Below are 16,643 nucleotides of genomic sequence, written 5' to 3' on the forward strand. Positions count from 1 at the left end.
TGATAATTTCTCTCGTGCAAACAAATAGACTCTCTTCTCTTAAAGCAGCCCAGTAAAAAAAGAGAAGAGCTGTTTGCATGTATAAAAATAGCTCTTTTTAATGAATGGAATATTTGATGGATATATAATTAAATCTAATTCGATTAGCAAAGGTTTCACAAAGGTATTAAATCGACTCCAGTCCAATAAAAACTACACTGGTATCACACTTATCCCCATTAGACATTTTTGTACTCGTTCCTACGCTCTCTCTTTGTAAAGCTCTCGAAGCCCCAACGGTTTTGGCGCTCTCAGCGAGAAACAGCAACAGCTGCTGGGGTATGCGTCGCGTGTTTCGGAAGCAACAATTCCATTTCAAATGCTCCACTGCCCGTCAACGGAGCTCCATCCGCTCATTTTGTTACTGTTGGATGAGAACGCGGCGTGTGTGCGTGATTATTACGAGAGCTGCTGTATATTGTATATACCCATCAAACAAAAATCAATTCGAAGAGTGAAGTGCGTGTAGTAAGGTGACAAATCATAGGAGCTTATCATTCGATTAAAGACAATATCAAAAGTGTCCAAGAATGGAGCGCATTCTGAGAGGTGTGATGCGGTATCGTAATACGACGCGCGAGCAAATGGTCAAAGAGTTCCAGAAAGTGCGCGATAATCCAGAGGTGAGGCAAACGTTTGTAGGTCAAGATTAGAACTAGAACCTATACCCGTGTGCGTGAAATTGGGAAATAACTTAGCTCAATTTGACATTGAGCATTCACATAAATTGTTAAATAGAGAGGCCCCAGAACATGCTTTTGCCTTGTGCAGGCCTATTATCACATAGTTGTCTGGCTTGTCAGACAGTCTGCCTCTCTGCCCTCTCTAGTACATACTAGAGTCTCTCGACTCACCGTTTTGTTGTAGCTTTATTTTTGGTAAACAAACATTTAAGGCTCTCTACGAACCGGTTGGTTGTCGATGTCCAGCCCCTACCCCACTCTTTTTATTATTACGTTTTTTACGTTTTATTTTTATATACTTAAGTGATTGTTTTCGTTTCTTTTGGGGTTTGAGTTCGTGCATTGGCGGCCCTGCTAATGTATAAATTAATTTTGTTTCTGTTCTAATTGGAAATGTGGCGAATCATTGTTTTTAAGCACGAAACGAAAATACCCTATGATTGTTAACTTTAGTTAATATTTATCAGAAATAACACCACGATCAAAACTGATTGAACATTCCTTTCCAGACCATAAAGGCTTTAGTTTATGTTTCAGGAACACGAACACGATAAGATCGTTCTTTATCTACGTTTTAGTTGGCATTATTTGTATTTTTCCTACTAGAACAATAACACTATAAATACAAAATTCCCCTCCCATATGTTATATTCCCTGTCAATAGTTTTCCAATGATTTTGAAATTCTCTGGTGAACAGCCTTGAACCGGCCCCTCTGGTGGACACTTTGGCTATCTGCCAAGTGTGTCATAAGTAGAGCACAATTGGTTTTGATTTTCCTTTAAATATATTTCACTACGCACGTACCGATATCTGTGCTAACTCCTGATATGTTTTATCTACCAGCCCAAGGCCGTGTTTTTCACCTGCATGGACAGTAGAATGATTCCCACCAGATATACGGACACTCACGTGGGCGATATGTTTGTGGGTATGTTATATACTTGTATACCTCTATATGTTCATAATGTACTAACATACTGTTTGTTTCCCACGGATAAGTGAGGAATGCGGGAAATCTGATACCCCATGCCCAGCACTTTCAGGATGAGTACTTCAGCTGCGAGCCGGCAGCCCTGGAGCTGGGTTGTGTGGTGAACGATATCCGGCACATCATTGTATGCGGACACAGTGATTGTAAGGCCATGAATCTGTTGTACCAGCTAAGGGATCCGGAGTTTGCTTCCAAGGTACAGATTGTCTTAGCTTTCAACCTTATATATATAAACCTTATAACTGAATTTGTCCTGCCCCCAAATCTAGTTAAATCGACGACTCTCTCCGCTGCGTTCATGGCTCTGCACGCATGCCAACACCAGTCTGGAGAAGTTTCAGGAATGGCACGATGCTGGAATGAAAGATCCCATATTTTTCTCTTCCGAAACGCCCCTTCGTCGTTTCGTGGCCTACATAGACTCGGAGAAAAAGTTCGCCATTGAGGATAAGCTTTCCCAAATCAATACGCTTCAGCAGATGTCGAACATTGCCTCGTATGGCTTCCTTAAGGCGCGCCTGGAGTCACATGATCTCCATATACACGCGCTCTGGTTCGATATCTATACGGGAGACATCTATTACTTTAGTCGCGGAGCCAAGCAGTTCATAGCCGTCGACGAGGACAGCGTGGATCGTCTGTCCGCTGAGGTTCGAAGGTTCTACTCGTAGGCCAGATATACATATGGATTTTCTGGATTATCTGTGATATGTGCAACAAAAAGTTAGGCCTTATATTGCGTACTGCATTTACAAATGACTAATTGTTAGGTTTCTTTTGTATGTATATTTATAAGTGTGTAATTTTTGTGTATATAAACTTACGGCCTACAAAGGTTCAAACTTACAAATCTAAGAAAAATCAACGAAGGAGATGGCTATATTTATATTAATCAGTAAGGGAAGCAGCAAGACTTTTCGGGGAGGGGGCGGCACCCTGGGCGCTTCGATGTGTGCACAACAACAGACAGTGGGGCATTGTCTTTTGAAACAGAATAAACAGGCAGAGCAGGCACGAGGAAACAGAAAACAACGAATCAGCGCGGCGTCATCAATGGTACTTGTGGCTATGGTGGTTCATGGCACTGTTATTCGGGTTCTCTAGCTGTTCAAAGTGCTTGCGAGCATTCCGTATGTTGACGAGCGTGGCCTCCGAGGGCAGAGTGGGATCAGACATGACCACCATGACGTAGGTGTTGCTCGTGAAAGTGTCGATGAAGGCGGCAAAGGCGCTGTTTCGCACCTCCATCGACTGGAATTTGGCGCCCAGCTTGGAGCAGCTCAACTTGAACTGTTTGATGATGTTCGAGACCTTCTCAAATCGATGCGAGTCACGATTCTTTTTGCTCTGAAAATAGGATATGACCAGAAAGGTTGCCTTCTCGAAGAGCAACACCTCGTCCGCCTCAATCACATTGGCAAAATGCGTTACAGAGTTCTTCAGGGCGGCCACATTGGGTATCAGCATGGTTACAATGGAAGACCAGGCTCTGCAATGATTTAGAGGGTGAATAAAAGTCGTTTTTCTGAAATCTAATTCGCCACCGACTTGTACAATGTTTCGTCCCAGATGCTGGTACGGAAGCAGGTCACATTTCCCGGCCTCGACAAGCGTATGAGGTCCTCTTCGCGCTCTTTGAACACACCCTCGCGGTGTTCTTCGGGCACCAGGTCCATCTTATGGACTAGACAAAAGATTAACGCCTCCGGCGAATTCTGCAGCAACGCCTCTAGGCAGCTCTGATAGTAGTGGACATCGCGCTCCATCTCCTGGCTCTCCACATCGAAGACATAGATGAGCACCTCTACATTGCGGAATATGTTGTCACGCTGCTGCGCAATGTACTGTTTCATAAAGCCTTCCTGGCCGCCACAGTCCCACAGATTAAGGACCAGATTGCCAAGAAACTTCACATGTGAGTGCTCCACATCAACTGCAATTGTCGGGTACTATAGTTATAGTCTGTGAATCGGAATATATACACATATTACTCACTTGTTGCTCCAAGGCGTGTCGTATCACGGGCTATATAGTTGGCAAAGATAATGGAACGCATGCTGGTCTTGCCAGAGCCGCTCTTCCCCATCAGCAGCACCTGATTCGAGTCAAACGTGCATTTAATACAAAGCCAGGATCAGTTTACCGTCAAGTACATTACCTTCTTCTTCATTTTGATTTTAATATTTTCAATTCTCACTTCAAATCAACAATAAAAACAAATAGAAGGGCGGGGGTGGGAGGACATATGTCACTCACCGATGACGATAACAGTGACCAGTGTGACCGTAGTACCACAATTTGCTAAAAAAAGAAAGCACACTAGTTCTTGTAAGGCGGTACATTTTTAAATTGCGCACTTCCACTAACCATACAGTATACTGTATGGTTAGTGGCACTTCTTTTGCAACACATCCCAGGGCTATGTACTTCCCAAGACCTGAGGTCGCACAATATACCAACTAATTGGACATCTCGGACCAATTCAAACAACAAAAGTAATCGACAATAAAAAACTGCAAACGATGACTGGCTAGCGGGCCTTCCCCCAAAGAAAACAAAGCTTCGTAACAATTTATAAATTCAAAAATCAAATTTCATCTGATCTGCATCATGTTCAACAATATTCACTGAATTCATTTTTTAATCACTCCTGATCATTCTCACTGGTACGATGCTTTCGCAGCACATGCCGTTTCATATGATGCTTCTCCCTGAAAGCCATCACGCAATGGGGACACTTGTAGGGTCGGTCGTCTGTGTGGCGTCTTCGGTGCTTGCAGAGATTTTTGTTATCGGCAAAGGCGTGTTGGCATTCGGGACATTTGTAGGGCTTTTCCCCCGTATGTATGCGAATGTGGATTTTTAGAGTCTGTTTGGAGCGGAATGAAGATGCACAGAAGGCGCAGGTGTGCGGTCTTTCGCCAGTGTGAGAGAGAGTGTGGATTTTTAGTGCAGTCTTGTTGTGGAATCCAATCTCGCAGTGCGTGCACTTGTGAGGGCCGGTGCCAGGCTTATTAGATTCCTCCTCGGTGTGGCTGAGCATGTGCTCCTTGAGATAGTAGTTATGGACAAAAGTTTGCGGGCAGTGAGTGCATTTGAAGGGGCGATCCTCCTCCAGCAGGCATTTATGGTTGGTTCTATTTTGGCTTGTTGCAAAGCTCTTCATGCATAGGGGGCATTGATATGGTCGGTTGCTTTTGTGGAGACTCATGTGTACGTCAAGATCCGTCTTAAATAGGAAACGCTGTTCGCAAGTTTGGCAAATGTGGGACCTAGTGTGAATTCTGTGGAGGAAACAGATACTCTGAATCATGAATCAATCAATTCATGAATCAATTCTGAAATTAAACTCACTTCATATGTTCATCAAGATTTCTTTTACGCTGGAACTGCTTGATGCAGAGGTCGCACTTAAAAGCCTCTTTGTTAGTTTCCTGTAGCTGCTTGCGGGCTCCAGAGGTCAGTCTTTTCTGTCTTTTCTCTTCAACTTCTATTTTTGGAGATTTCTGTTCAACTATTGGCTCCTCCAGCTTCAGCTTGACTTCCGTTTCAGCGTCAAACATATCTTCAACAATGAAACTTTCTTCCTCGAACTCTATCGTATCCAGCATGGGTTCCATCTTGATACTCAGTAATTCCTGATGGGATTGCGTTTGAATCGCCAGATAAGATTCCTCGTGACTCCTTTCACATCTTCGCTTGAAGCGATACGAGCTTTGGGCATTGAGGATACAGGACAAGCATATGTTTTGGGAAAGCTCATCCCCGGCTTCGATCTTTACGTCGGCACATGCCATTACCATGTCGGCGAGAATCGGTTCCATTTCCCCCTCCCATTGGCGACGCTCACGCTCGTCAAATATGCCGAATAGAGTCACGGAATGCGACCTGCAAATTCGACATAGTTCCGCCATCCTTTTGGCACAAACCACGTTACTTATTGCCTTTAAGCATTGAAAAAGAGGGCCGTCAAAGCTATAATTTTGTTTGTTGATATTTTTTGATCAGTGTGACCGTGGCAGCGATAAAATATACCGTCCGACCCTCAGAAATATACCGTCTCATCTTAAAAATATACCGAAAATATACTAACGAATTCAAGATATATTTTACATATTCCTCGTTTTTGATATTCTGTGGATTATTACTAACTATATAGAACATTTAGCTATGCCCACATCATTTTTCCTATTAATGAATCTATTTTCCAAGCGACTAGTTTTTTTTTATTGCATTTTGACTAAAACAACGTTTAAACAAAATAGTTCAAAAAAAAAAAAAAAGATGCAATGTTGCTGGAATTTGAAGACATAATGCTTGTAGACCCTAAGTCGATATCCAAGTACAGTAATTTAAGTACATCATTTTAAAGTATGGAATGGGACTCATTGTTGTGAACCGGTTATTAGCGATTCATACCCGATTCAAATAAAAACCGAAATATACGGTCTTATTTTCAAATTATACCGACGAATTATTCATATTCCTCAATTTTGATTTTCCATCGAATACTACCAGCTAAATAGACCATTTAGCTTTGCCCACATAGCCTTATGCGATTGATGAATCAATTTTCTACTTAACTGGCCTATTCTATACCTATACCGTCGGTTCAATTTTGACCTCAAATAATACCGAAAAGTATTAAAAATACGTAAATGGTCACCCTGGACCGCAGGCTCATTTCTTGTATTAACCCACTTGACCCCCCCTCTATTCAAACAAGTTAACAACTTTAGTTAAGCTACTAGCCATACAGTTATACATATATATATTCCACGGAAAATATTATTATACCGATATACCGTAAGTAATATTCACTAAATAAACATTAAATTCAATTTCGACCTTAATATATACATATATCAATGAATAGATATTTTGTAAGCACTATAAAGCGCGCGTTACGCTTCAGATTTGAATCGAATCCAATTGAATTAAAAATTATACATTTTCCTTATCACTGTTTGTTGCCATTGAAACATGAACCGTGAAACATGTCCCAGCTAATATTTTTGCTGCTGGTTTGCCATGTCTTGCCACATGGATGTGAACAGGATCAAAAGGTGTTGCTTATATTGTAGGTTCTGTGATTAATATTAACAAGCTACCGTTATCCCCATAGCGCCTAAAAATGACCGTTCTGTACGAGGTTTTGTGTGTGGATTCTGTAGATTATTTGACAAGTTTGTTACGTGTTTTCAAAAAGTTAAATGGATACATTGACCTCCAGTTGGTTCCCTACGGCAAAGCTTCGGTAAGTGAACACTATTGTTTATGAACAATATTCGAAAAGATCTCTCTCTCTCTCTCTCTCTCTCTCTCTCTCTGCCCACCAGCATGGAGGAACAGTTTGCCAACATGGTCCTAAAGAATGTAAGGGAAATAGAATTCAGGATTGTGCTCTTCATACCGACATGACCCAATTAGAAAAATTGAGCTACGTCACTTGTCAGATAACAAACAGAAAATTGGTAACTAAGATAGATACAAAATGCATCAAATCATCGGCCATCAAGAGGTATATTACTGAATGTATGGGTCGAAATGGCCGGTCGAGGACATATCAGAAACAATCCGAGAGAATCACCAACATGTACGAGTTCGATCAAATTCCGGCCATAATATACAATGATGTAGGTACTATCATCATTGAGAATATAGTTTTTATAATGTTTCAACAACTTTTTCAAGGAATTCGATGAAAGTCTACAAGATGAGGCCACTGATAAACTCAAAAAGAGTATATGCAGGGCCATAGTGGAAACTGGAATCGAAGAGCCAACATACTGTTTTAAAAGAAAGCATTAAATTGCATTTTCACGGTAGCCGTGCAACATTGAAATATTGATATACACATCTGTAAAGTTTCAAGGCTCTTTAGTTGCCTTTCTTCTAAACATGGGAGGTGTCCGCGTGAATATAATTTTAACGGTCATATTGATATTTTTCATATGGCAAGGCATCAGGTACCACCAGTCGTTGCTGCGAAAATTGTGCGAGCAGAGTCTTTTTCAATTGAAGCAGGTGAGAGGTTATCGATTATAGTCTTGGTGTAACGGTCTCGATATACAGCAAAAGGGGATTTACAGAATACGGTTTATCGTGTGCTAAAACAGGTCTCAAAACTGTTTACCATAGTCCCATTGTTAGCTTAAGGTGTGAACACGGGAATATAGTATCTGCTCGAACGAAATAAGCTGACTCAAGAAACCGGCTTGCCAGCGAGAATGCTGAAGAGAGACACGCACCGAACATGCTCTGCTGTTGTCTGGTCCGGCTTCTGGTGCTGGCCGAAAATAAGCACCAAATGTGACAAAACTGCGCTCAGTTGTTTAACTAAAATCGAATTCGACGGTCGCATAATATTGGGCTGGGCTTGGCATTCACCTGAAGGCAACCACCGCGCGCACGAACAAATAAACGGGCATTCTCGAACGGAACCCATCGAAGGCCAATCGATTTTCGCTGATATAGCTCAAAATATTTGCCCAACATGCTAAAATTTCCCACTGCCTTGAGCATGAGTTTCCTGCTAGGGGTCATGCTGACCGTTAGCTGCTGGGCTGAACGGGAGGAAAAGCCACGCGAAAAACGTCAGGCGGATAAGGTTCAGCTCTAGATGCTATTACCTCTGAAACTCCCATGCAAACATTGATTTCTCATCCATCTCCTTAGCTGCACATCACGTTGCTGTACGAGTCCCTTTGTCCGGATAGCAGGAATTTCATGCACCAACTGGGACCCGTCCACGAGGAGCTGCAACAGTACATGGACATCCAGTTGGTGCCGTTCGGCAAGTCCCGGTCCGAGCAGGGCGGCGCCATCTTCCACTGCCAGCATGGACCCGCCGAGTGCGAGGGCAATCGTGTCCAGAGTTGTGTCATCAGCAGCACCGCCAATCAGTCGGCTCAAGTGAAATTCGTTGTCTGCCAGATGTTCGCCTTGGATTCTTCTCGCGCTGATCAGGTATGTGCGATGGTGAAAGCCGCAGCCCAGTGTGTTTGCCCAAATGATTAACAAGCCATTTACATATCCCAATGTCCCAATGTCCCAACGACCACAGTGTGCCAGCGAGGCTGGTCTCCTCACCGACGTGGACCATTGCGCAGACAGCGAGACTGGCACCAAGCTGCAGCTGCAAGCGGAGCTGGTGACCAAATCATATCAGCCGAGCTTCATTCCCACCATTGTTTACAATGGCGTAAGTACTCTCAATCTCCCATCGGCCGGCCATCGTAATCGAATGGAGCATTTAACTGGTTTCTCGTTTTCGTTTCGATTTCGTTTTCCACTTGCAACAGGTATTCAATCAGCAGCTGCAGGACCATTCGCTTCGCGATTTCCGCGGCACGGTATGCCATTTGTTGCGTCAACAAAACTTGCTGCCCAGCGGCTCCCCAGTCTGCCAGTGAAGCCCAGTCCAGTCTAGTAAATGTACATACAATGCAATGTAAAACTGCCACAACTTTGGAATGAAATTAAATATTCAGAAACTGGTTCTCTCGGCCGCCCGTCTTAAACAAGAACATCTTACTTAGGGGACACACATATTGAAACAACGGACACTGAATTTTCAGACAATAATTTATATGGGTACATAAGATACAGTTCATCAATTACAATCCAATCGTGTAATAAATTGGTGCCTATGGCTTCTAGTAATATTTACAATATAAATTCATTAATTTCGATGATGGGATGCGAATTGGGTAAGGATCAAATATATACTCGTATGTATAATATCGTTAGGTCTTCCTCGGACGATGAACCAACAACAAATGACTTATCCGCTACTTGCTAGGTGATAATGGATAATAGACTACAACTAGGAATTAAATTTCTCGCACTTTTTGTATTGTATTTGTATTTGCTATGGTTGCTGACGGGGTGGTGCGCAGAAATAACAATTTGTAAACGGGTTTCCTTTGTGTTAAAGCATTCTCTCTCCCTTCCTCTCTCTCTCTCTCTGGGGCGGGGACGGGGGAGTCCACCTTAGACCGCCGTGCCCGAAGCCTTGCCGGCTCCCGTTGCAGCTGTGGCTGCCTTCGCGTTCAGACTGAGCGAACGGCGTGGAGCCGGCTTTGGTGGTATCTGCGGCTTAACGGCGACCTTCACCAGGGACATGGCCATGTGTGGTGGCTCGTTGCTGGCCTGGACAATGCGCTCCTTCTCCTGAAACTCCACGTAGCCGCTCTCGTCGCTATCAGAGCCATCGTCCGGCATGTTCTGGTTATTCCTGCCGGCCGGCTTGTCGGCCATATCCAGGTCATCGCTAGTGGAGTCGTCGCTCCGCTTCAGCGTGATGCTGCTGGAACTGCTGTAGTTGGTGGCATCGCTGTTGTTGCGCAGCTGCTGCTCCAGTCTTTGGTAGATCATCATCTGCTCTAGCACCTGCGCCTGCTCCAACTCCGGTCCCTGGTCCTGACCCCTCTTGATGTACTCCTCGTGATTTGCGTTTGTGACTGTGCTGGCCGTCTCGCAGCCGCTGGATATCGAACCCTCATCACTGTCCGGCCCGACAAGGCCCTGCTGTGCCCCGGATCCCGTGCCAGCCGCCGCCGAGGTGCTCGCCGTCGTCGAGCTGGATGCATTGGAGGATATGGAGGACTGGGCCTGATGGCGATACTGAAGGCTGGCCTGATCGCTGGCCCGCAGCTTCCGCATGGAGCTGCGATGCAGCATTGTCAGCATGGCTGCATGCCGGAAATAGTGATCATCCGCATCGTCCAAAAAGTCCTCCTCGCCATCGCTGCAGACGCCACTGCGACGCATGGCAGGCACATCGTGATCTTCCGTGTCGTAGTCAGCCTGGGGATCGGCGCTGGGATCGCTGTTGATGGTGGGCAGCAGACTGAGCGGCTCTCCATCCTCCTCCTCATCGACCTTGAGCTCGCTGAGGCTGACCATGCTCTGGCTGCTGGTCTTGTGGAGCTGCATGTCAAAGTACGGCAGCAGCTCGTTGCTCAATGTCGTGTCGAACTTCAGCAGCTTCTCAAAGTCGTCCGAGTCGGAGCCATCGTTGATGGCCGCTGGGCAAATGATGTTGGCCTCCTCCTTGGGCGATTCCAGCTCCTGCTGATGGGAACAGCAAGGGACTTGGATCTTTCCAGTGCGTCGTATCGAGTGGCCGCGACGGCAGCGACGCCGTCCCAGAGTCATGGCCGGGTACAAGGAGTCGCGCTGACAGCAGGCCCGCATCTCCGGCTCGTTGGTGTCCTCGATCTCGTCGCCCTCCTCCTCGCCAATGGCCTCCTCGATGGCCATCAGCTTGGGCGCCGACTTGGAGCGCTCCAGCGGCGGTCGATAGTTGTTGCCGCCCACGCTCAGCATGATTTTGCGGCGCGGCAGGCTCGGATTGTCGTAGACAGCGTTGGCCAGGCTGAGACGAGCGTTTTGCTTAAGAATTTTCTCTCGCTTAAATTCACGCAAAGCGCTCTCCAGGTTCTCCTGCAAGATTCGAAGAAGGTCAAGGATGAGTAAGAGTTTAATTCGAAGAGCAGTAGGGATGACTCACCCGCAAGGTGTCGCATATATCCTGGGCTATCTTCTCCTTGCTACAGAGCACCGCATGGCAGCGCAGCTCGTGCTTCAGCTTCCTGCCCTCGTGGCGGTAGATCCAGCAGAAGACGCGCGGATAGTTCTTTGGGGCACAGCAGTAGGTGATCCTATGGGCCCAGTACTCGGTGAGTCCGTGCTGGCGGGTGGTGGCCTTCAGCCCAGAGGCACACACCTTCAGTCGCATAATCACATCCGGCTTCGTGTGCTGCGTGTAGTTGCGCCACAGCGTATTCAGTTGCTTCTCCACGCAACCCTCACCTGCTGGAGGAACAAAATTAGCTCCGGGACTCGTAAGCGGATCGGGAGGAGTACTCACCTTTGGCCCATCCAGTTAGCACGTTGCCCAGGTACGACACCTTGAACTCCGGATCGGGTGTGCTGATATCCACGCTGTGTGTGCGCTTCCACAACTTGCCCAGGCTGCGGGTCAGCGTGCGCATGGCCTTCGAGCTGCTCATCTGATCCTGCTGCTCGTGGTTACTGCTGCTCTGGCGGCCCACGTGCTCCTGCCGGCTGCCATACTGCAGATCCCGCGAGTCCGTCGTGAGGGTAACCACATTTGTGACCCTCACTGTCTCGTTGTCGCCGCCGCCGGCGATGTCGCCATCCTCTTTGGACACCCGCTTGAAGCGCTCCAGATAGGGTCCTGCCCGGCCCCGTCGACCACTGTACGTGTTGAACTTGCACCCCTCGAGGCGCTTTTGCTCCTGCTTCTCGAACTTCTTGGCATTGTAGGTGTTGCCCAGCAATCGGGCCAGGCTGTTGCTCTTCACGAACTTGTGCTGTCGCGGCGGTGTTCCAATGGGAACTAGTGGCATTGGTGTGGGTGTGGGTGGTAGGCTAGCCCTAGACTCCTTGGCCTTGGTCTCCTCCTTTGATTTTTTGCTGCTGCTGCTGCCAAAGTGGAACAGTGTGCGCCTTTCCTTGGACTTCTTCAGTGTGTTGTTAGTGTTGGTGTTGCTGTTGGTGTTGGTGTTGCTGTTGGTGTTGCTGTTGGCAACATTTGGTTCGTTGTTTGGTGTAATTGTTGTTGGTGTGATTGTTGGTGCGATTGTTAGTGTTGCTTTGGTGTTAATCACCGCTTGACTGACGCTCCTCAGATCCTCGTACTCATTGTTATTGTTGTGCGGTGCCACAATAAAGTCCACCTCATCAGAGCCGACCGTCTCCGTTGCGGGGGGTTCCATTGTTGAGTTTCTGTTGCTGTTCTCCATTATGATTTTGGTTGTTGTTGTAACTATATCTTATTCGGATCAAAATCCGTTTGTATCCACCAACATGTTAAAATTAGATAGATCTGAAAGGCAATAGAAGAAATAGTATATGTTTACTATTATTCGAATTTTTCAGAAGTGAAATTTAGGAAAGGAATTATAAGATTTTAATTTTTTAATTAAAAATAAAATAATTATTTATTTATTATTATTTTTTTATTATTTTTTTTTTTATTTTTAAAATTGCAATTTAAATATTTTTTTTTTGGCCAAAAACGGTCTTCCGAAGAGTGATATATATATATGTGATCTAATATTCATGTAAAGCTAGATTAAGTTGCCCCGAAAGGTAGCAGTAAACTTGTTTAAAATAAAATAAAAATGTTCAACATATCTACTATTCAAGATCTACTATTCATACTTTCAAAAAGGTAATTAAAATAAAGGTAACTCCAATAGAATATAAATATATTAAAATAAATTACCCAATTAGGTGTTGCAACTCTCATTTTGTTCACACAATTTAAAGGTAAAAGGCGAACACACACTTTCACTCCTCATTAGGCACCAATTCACACCCAATTTGAAGATTTGGCAAGTACTTGCACCGAAAGGCGAGTGTCAACCGCGATTGTAATAATAAATTACCGCATAATTAACACTCCTTCTCCGGCAGCTGTAAACAGTCTTCTGTCTGCTGTATTTTGCTGTGTTTTTTTCTCACAGCATCTTACAATATGCAAATATTTTTCGCTATTATAATTACCTTTTTTGCCACACGACTTTGCCAGGGGTTCGTAAGTACTACCAAGTTTTTCGCATTATTCAGATAGCAAATTGTTTGCTAAACAGCTAGTTAAGGATGCAACTATTACGAGTATCCCAGAGTGATTTAAACGCCTGAAAGGCCCTGCTTAAGTGTCGCAAATTATGGAACAACAAAGGCAGATGTTTGGGTGGCATTTTCTATATGGAATATACCTGCGAATACCAGTGCCTGTAATTGTCTGTGGACTAACACGAGAATGGGGCTCGGCAAAAATACACTTCTGTGTGTGCGACACTGTGGCTAGAACTGAGGTCTCTGGAAGGTAATTTTGGTAGCTACTAAATTTGTAGAGAGGCCAGGGCATATAGGTATTTTTCAGAGGTCTGCCGAAACTTCTTGATAGTCGTTAGTTCTTGCCTCTATTACCCCATTTCTCCAAGATTTTATCTTAAAAAAAACCACACCTGAAAGGCACACAAAACATATCGCTGCTCGACAACAGTCTCGCCGATAAGGGCGTTGTTTATGTTAAACTGTTGCCAAATTTCTCCCTTGACTATACATATTTATACACATTATAGTTTAGGTATCCTCTAGTCGTATCCTCCAGCCGTTTTGATTTGATTTGCACTTGAACCACTTAATCATATTTGTACTGGGGTCTATCTTCAATTGGAAACACTAGCTTCTGGCACCAGTCTACACGGTCATGCCTATCATTGTGTGTTACGGATACGGTGGTCTAGGTCTAATCTAAATCTGATCGGAGGGGTCTGCTACCTGTGGCTGTGTGGCTCTGTGGCTCTGTGGGTTATCTAATCATGTTCGCAATTTTCTGTTCTGTTTTCGTGTGATATACTCTGATTTTTATGACCAACTATAAAGCTGAAAAGAAATCGTGCTCGTGATTTAGAAATATAAATATTAAGGCTTGGAATTTATGGTAATTTATGGCTGACTGGCTAGCTGGCTAGCAATTGCAGCAGCGGCAGAAAAAAGCCAATTCCATAGGAAGTTGATACCCGATAAAAGCCTCGACGCTCAGCCTCAGCCTCAACTTCGGGCTCGGACAAAAGGCAGGTCTATGGCCATATCATTAGTAATAAAAGTATGGGTATGTGTGTTGTTTCTCTCTATGCAATGACCTTGAGTGTCTGCAGGTGTCTTTGGGGAGTCAATAAAGTAGCTGGCTTTCACTTTTTTGCTGTTTCGAGTCTTCGTCTTCGATGGGGACTTCGACATCGACCACAACATCCATTTATGCTTTGTTGTACTATGTAAATGTCAACGTATGCGGGCGGTTGCCATCTCCATTCATAGATACACACACACATATATGAGAAAGCCCAGTAGTTGGTATCCCACCCATCCCATTCCCATCCCTTGGGGCCATTGACATCGGCGGCTGTCGCTGTCGTCTTCGTTTTCGTTTTCTCCACACCATGATCAGTGATCACCATCGTGATGAAAAAAGAAGGCAAAGAAAGCGCGCTGAATTTGTAAGAAAATTTAAACAAAAAACAAAAACTAAATAATTGTTTTGTATGAAGCCCTGCCCTGCCCTGCCCTACCTCATTCCTCAGCCCAGCCATTATCATTTATGCCTTTTCTTCGGTTTTCTTCCACCTTTTTTGTATTCTACTTCCCCCCGGGTGTCCATAATTGCAAAGTTTTGTACCGGGCGTGAGCGCGCATTTTAAAAACCTCAACTCACATTAAATTAACGAAACAAAAAGGGTAATCAAAATAAATAGACAGTCAAACGTCTATAGTTCGAACTTCTATAAAAATCAAGATTTATTTAAGAATAAGAATTAAACCTAAACAGAACTAGCATCAACTCCTGTGAAATATGAGCTATAGATTGGGAATAGCTATTATTCCCAGCTATTATATTATTATTATTATTATTATATAGCTATTATTATTATTATAGCTATTAGCTATTATCGGAAGTAAAGCTCTTAGAGGTATAGACCTCTGATAGAATTAAAATTCTTTATAACTGTAATGATTCATAAAAACTAAAAGATCCCCAATGATGGATCCCCCTTTGATGGATAATTTCCACTAAGATTGAACTATCCATTAGCTTGAAAAGTAAGTTCAGATATTTATACAAATTTAGTAGTAGCAGTAGTTTTTTTTTTACAGATTTTCCCCTACCGAAAGACTCTCCAAGTCGAATTTTTCCTCCTAACAGACGATCCACTGTACTTTTCATACAAAAATGAGCGCTCGTTTAAAAGAATAATGCAAAAGGCGTAATGAGGAAGTGTTTGCCATGTGGACGACAGTTTTGTGTGCAAAATTTTAATCAAATCACGCCAGGAGCGTTTCAAAGCGCCCAAGGGTCTGAAAAAAGACGAAATTTTATGCGAGATGGAGGGAGAAATTTAACAACTTCCTTTCGCGCTGCTGGAGAACTTTATCGCGTTTCAATAAATACTATTTAATGATCGAAACAGATGCCAATCATTAGCAAAGACTTTTACTTATGTCAGCCTTTGATTTGTGCACATTTTTAGCTACTTTTTTCGAAATGCTACCACCTGATTGATCATCATATCATATAATAATGGTAAACGCTTTCAACTTATATTATACGGATGTTTCTATTTCTGTTTCTGTTTCGGGCAATCTTTTGTCCAGCTTTGGCTGGGGAGACAAACTGCCAAGTCATTTATCAAAAGTGTATATTTTTAAGCATTTTCTGTTCATATTTGTAGCTTGTTAACAGCTAAATTTGGGTTCCAGAGAGCTCCAGTGTGTGTGTTCCCAGGCTGCTTAAAATGCAAAAACCACAACCAAGTTATTTGTTTAGATTGAAAACACTCGAACCACTCGAGAGTTCTCAATAGAGGCCAGGCCAGGCCCGGCCAGACCCGGCCAGACCAGGCATCTGAGAATGCAATTTATTATTGTTAAGACCTGGCTCTTAGCGGCGCTCGCTCAGGGACCCGCAGAGATACAGAGATACAAAGATACAGAGATACTCAGGTGCAGCCGGCCGATTGCCTGGGCATAAACTGTGTCAACAGCAAATTTCGAAAAAGTTGATTCTAATGTTTACTCAAAAGAGCAGAGAAATATCAATTTAGCCATGGCTCTAGCTCTAGCTCTAAGTTTGGCTCGGTGTGTGGCTGCCAGTGTCAGGTTAAATAAATCGTAAATTCTGATCGGGGGGGCTCAGCCGCAGCCGCAGCTTCGGACCCCAGACAAGGCCCGCCGCGGCGGCTCCAAAGAATGTCTCAAAATAAATACGAAAAAAAGTGACTCGCAACTAAATTAAACAGTTTCGCAATTCGTATTCGTACGAGTACGTATACTTTTTGTTTGTTTGTTTGTTTGTTGTTTTTTTGGGCATGTGTGTCATGTGCCCCA

General features: G+C 44.1%; 6 protein-coding genes across 9 annotated transcripts in view; 3 read left to right on the plus strand and 3 right to left on the minus strand.

Annotated features, from left to right (window-relative positions):
* Positions 1-328: 328 nt before the first annotated feature.
* Positions 329-2,565, plus strand: CAHbeta (carbonic anhydrase beta). The gene is made up of 4 exons (XM_001359331.4): positions 329-662; positions 1,568-1,652; positions 1,724-1,911; positions 1,985-2,565. The coding sequence occupies exons 1-4, from the start codon at positions 570-572 to the stop codon at positions 2,384-2,386; spliced, it is 768 nt and encodes a 255-aa protein (XP_001359368.1). The 5' UTR covers positions 329-569; the 3' UTR covers positions 2,387-2,565.
* Positions 2,491-3,885, minus strand: RagA-B (Ras-related GTP binding A/B). The gene is made up of 4 exons (XM_001359332.4): positions 3,874-3,885; positions 3,711-3,810; positions 3,264-3,648; positions 2,491-3,204 (listed from the first exon to the last, which is right to left on the minus strand). The coding sequence occupies exons 1-4, from the start codon at positions 3,883-3,885 to the stop codon at positions 2,766-2,768; spliced, it is 936 nt and encodes a 311-aa protein (XP_001359369.2). The 3' UTR covers positions 2,491-2,765.
* A 422-nt stretch (positions 3,886-4,307) lies between these two features.
* Positions 4,308-5,728, minus strand: LOC6897605 (zinc finger protein 664). 2 transcript variants are annotated; one of them, XM_002137714.3, is made up of 2 exons: positions 5,070-5,725; positions 4,308-4,999 (listed from the first exon to the last, which is right to left on the minus strand). In XM_002137714.3, the coding sequence occupies exons 1-2, from the start codon at positions 5,627-5,629 to the stop codon at positions 4,360-4,362; spliced, it is 1,200 nt and encodes a 399-aa protein (XP_002137750.2). In that variant the 5' UTR covers positions 5,630-5,725; the 3' UTR covers positions 4,308-4,359. The 2 variants fall into 2 exon arrangements, with proteins under 2 accessions (XP_002137750.2, XP_033235097.1); XM_033379206.1 differs by having other exon boundaries at positions 4,879-5,019; positions 5,070-5,728.
* Positions 5,729-6,666: 938 nt separating this feature from the next.
* On the plus strand, positions 6,667-7,598 carry LOC26534041 (GILT-like protein 1). Its single transcript, XM_015182327.2, has 4 exons — positions 6,667-6,781; positions 6,841-6,972; positions 7,055-7,351; positions 7,410-7,598. Exons 1-4 carry the CDS (start codon positions 6,713-6,715, stop codon positions 7,524-7,526), a joined length of 615 nt encoding a protein of 204 aa, XP_015037813.2. The 5' UTR covers positions 6,667-6,712; the 3' UTR covers positions 7,527-7,598.
* Positions 7,599-7,611: 13 nt separating this feature from the next.
* On the plus strand, positions 7,612-9,238 carry LOC4802453 (GILT-like protein 1). 2 transcript variants are annotated; one of them, XM_015182328.2, is made up of 4 exons: positions 7,612-7,742; positions 8,394-8,684; positions 8,782-8,919; positions 9,020-9,233. In XM_015182328.2, the coding sequence occupies exons 1-4, from the start codon at positions 7,617-7,619 to the stop codon at positions 9,128-9,130; spliced, it is 666 nt and encodes a 221-aa protein (XP_015037814.1). In that variant the 5' UTR covers positions 7,612-7,616; the 3' UTR covers positions 9,131-9,233. The 2 variants fall into 2 exon arrangements, with proteins under 2 accessions (XP_015037814.1, XP_001359370.2); XM_001359333.4 differs by lacking the exon at positions 7,612-7,742 and adding an exon at positions 8,031-8,325 and having other exon boundaries at positions 9,020-9,238.
* A 46-nt stretch (positions 9,239-9,284) lies between these two features.
* Positions 9,285-16,643, minus strand: part of LOC4802454 (uncharacterized) — a 39,620-nt gene continuing 32,261 nt past the window's right edge. Inside the window, exons 3-5 of one of the 2 annotated variants that reach the window (XM_015182329.2) lie at positions 11,593-12,573; positions 11,233-11,534; positions 9,285-11,165 (exon numbers count right to left, since the gene is read on the minus strand). In XM_015182329.2, coding sequence (XP_015037815.2) covers positions 9,711-11,165; positions 11,233-11,534; positions 11,593-12,490 — 2,655 coding nt within the window. In that variant the 5' untranslated portion in view covers positions 12,491-12,573 and the 3' untranslated portion in view covers positions 9,285-9,710. Of the gene's footprint in view, positions 11,166-11,232; positions 11,538-11,592; positions 12,574-16,643 lie in introns of both variants that reach the window. The other variant, XM_003736691.3, reaches the window with a different exon arrangement.

Source organism: Drosophila pseudoobscura, chromosome 2 (assembly GCF_009870125.1).
Source record: "Drosophila pseudoobscura strain MV-25-SWS-2005 chromosome 2, UCI_Dpse_MV25, whole genome shotgun sequence".
In the NCBI taxonomy this organism is placed as follows: Eukaryota; Metazoa; Arthropoda; class Insecta; order Diptera; family Drosophilidae; genus Drosophila; species Drosophila pseudoobscura.

Coding starts and splice junctions, on each gene's coding strand:
- CAHbeta (XM_001359331.4), top strand. CDS start 570: ATGGAGCGCATTCTGAGAGGTGTGATGCGGTATCGTAATACGACGCGC. Junction 1,653..1,723: donor CGTGGGCGATATGTTTGTGG/GTATGTTATATA, acceptor CCCACGGATAAG/TGAGGAATGCGGGAAATCTG. Junction 1,912..1,984: donor ATCCGGAGTTTGCTTCCAAG/GTACAGATTGTC, acceptor CCCCAAATCTAG/TTAAATCGACGACTCTCTCC.
- RagA-B (XM_001359332.4), bottom strand. Junction 3,649..3,710: donor GACACGCCTTGGAGCAACAA/GTGAGTAATATG, acceptor CGACAATTGCAG/TTGATGTGGAGCACTCACAT. Junction 3,205..3,263: donor TGGGACGAAACATTGTACAA/GTCGGTGGCGAA, acceptor AAATCATTGCAG/AGCCTGGTCTTCCATTGTAA.
- LOC6897605 (XM_002137714.3), bottom strand. CDS start 5,629: ATGGCGGAACTATGTCGAATTTGCAGGTCGCATTCCGTGACTCTATTC. Junction 5,000..5,069: donor AATCTTGATGAACATATGAA/GTGAGTTTAATT, acceptor TTTCCTCCACAG/AATTCACACTAGGTCCCACA.
- LOC26534041 (XM_015182327.2), top strand. CDS start 6,713: ATGTCCCAGCTAATATTTTTGCTGCTGGTTTGCCATGTCTTGCCACAT. Junction 6,973..7,054: donor TTCCCTACGGCAAAGCTTCG/GTAAGTGAACAC, acceptor TCTGCCCACCAG/CATGGAGGAACAGTTTGCCA. Junction 7,352..7,409: donor CGGCCATAATATACAATGAT/GTAGGTACTATC, acceptor AACTTTTTCAAG/GAATTCGATGAAAGTCTACA.
- LOC4802453 (XM_015182328.2), top strand. CDS start 7,617: ATGGGAGGTGTCCGCGTGAATATAATTTTAACGGTCATATTGATATTT. Junction 7,743..8,393: donor GTCTTTTTCAATTGAAGCAG/GTGAGAGGTTAT, acceptor CCATCTCCTTAG/CTGCACATCACGTTGCTGTA. Junction 8,920..9,019: donor CCACCATTGTTTACAATGGC/GTAAGTACTCTC, acceptor CACTTGCAACAG/GTATTCAATCAGCAGCTGCA.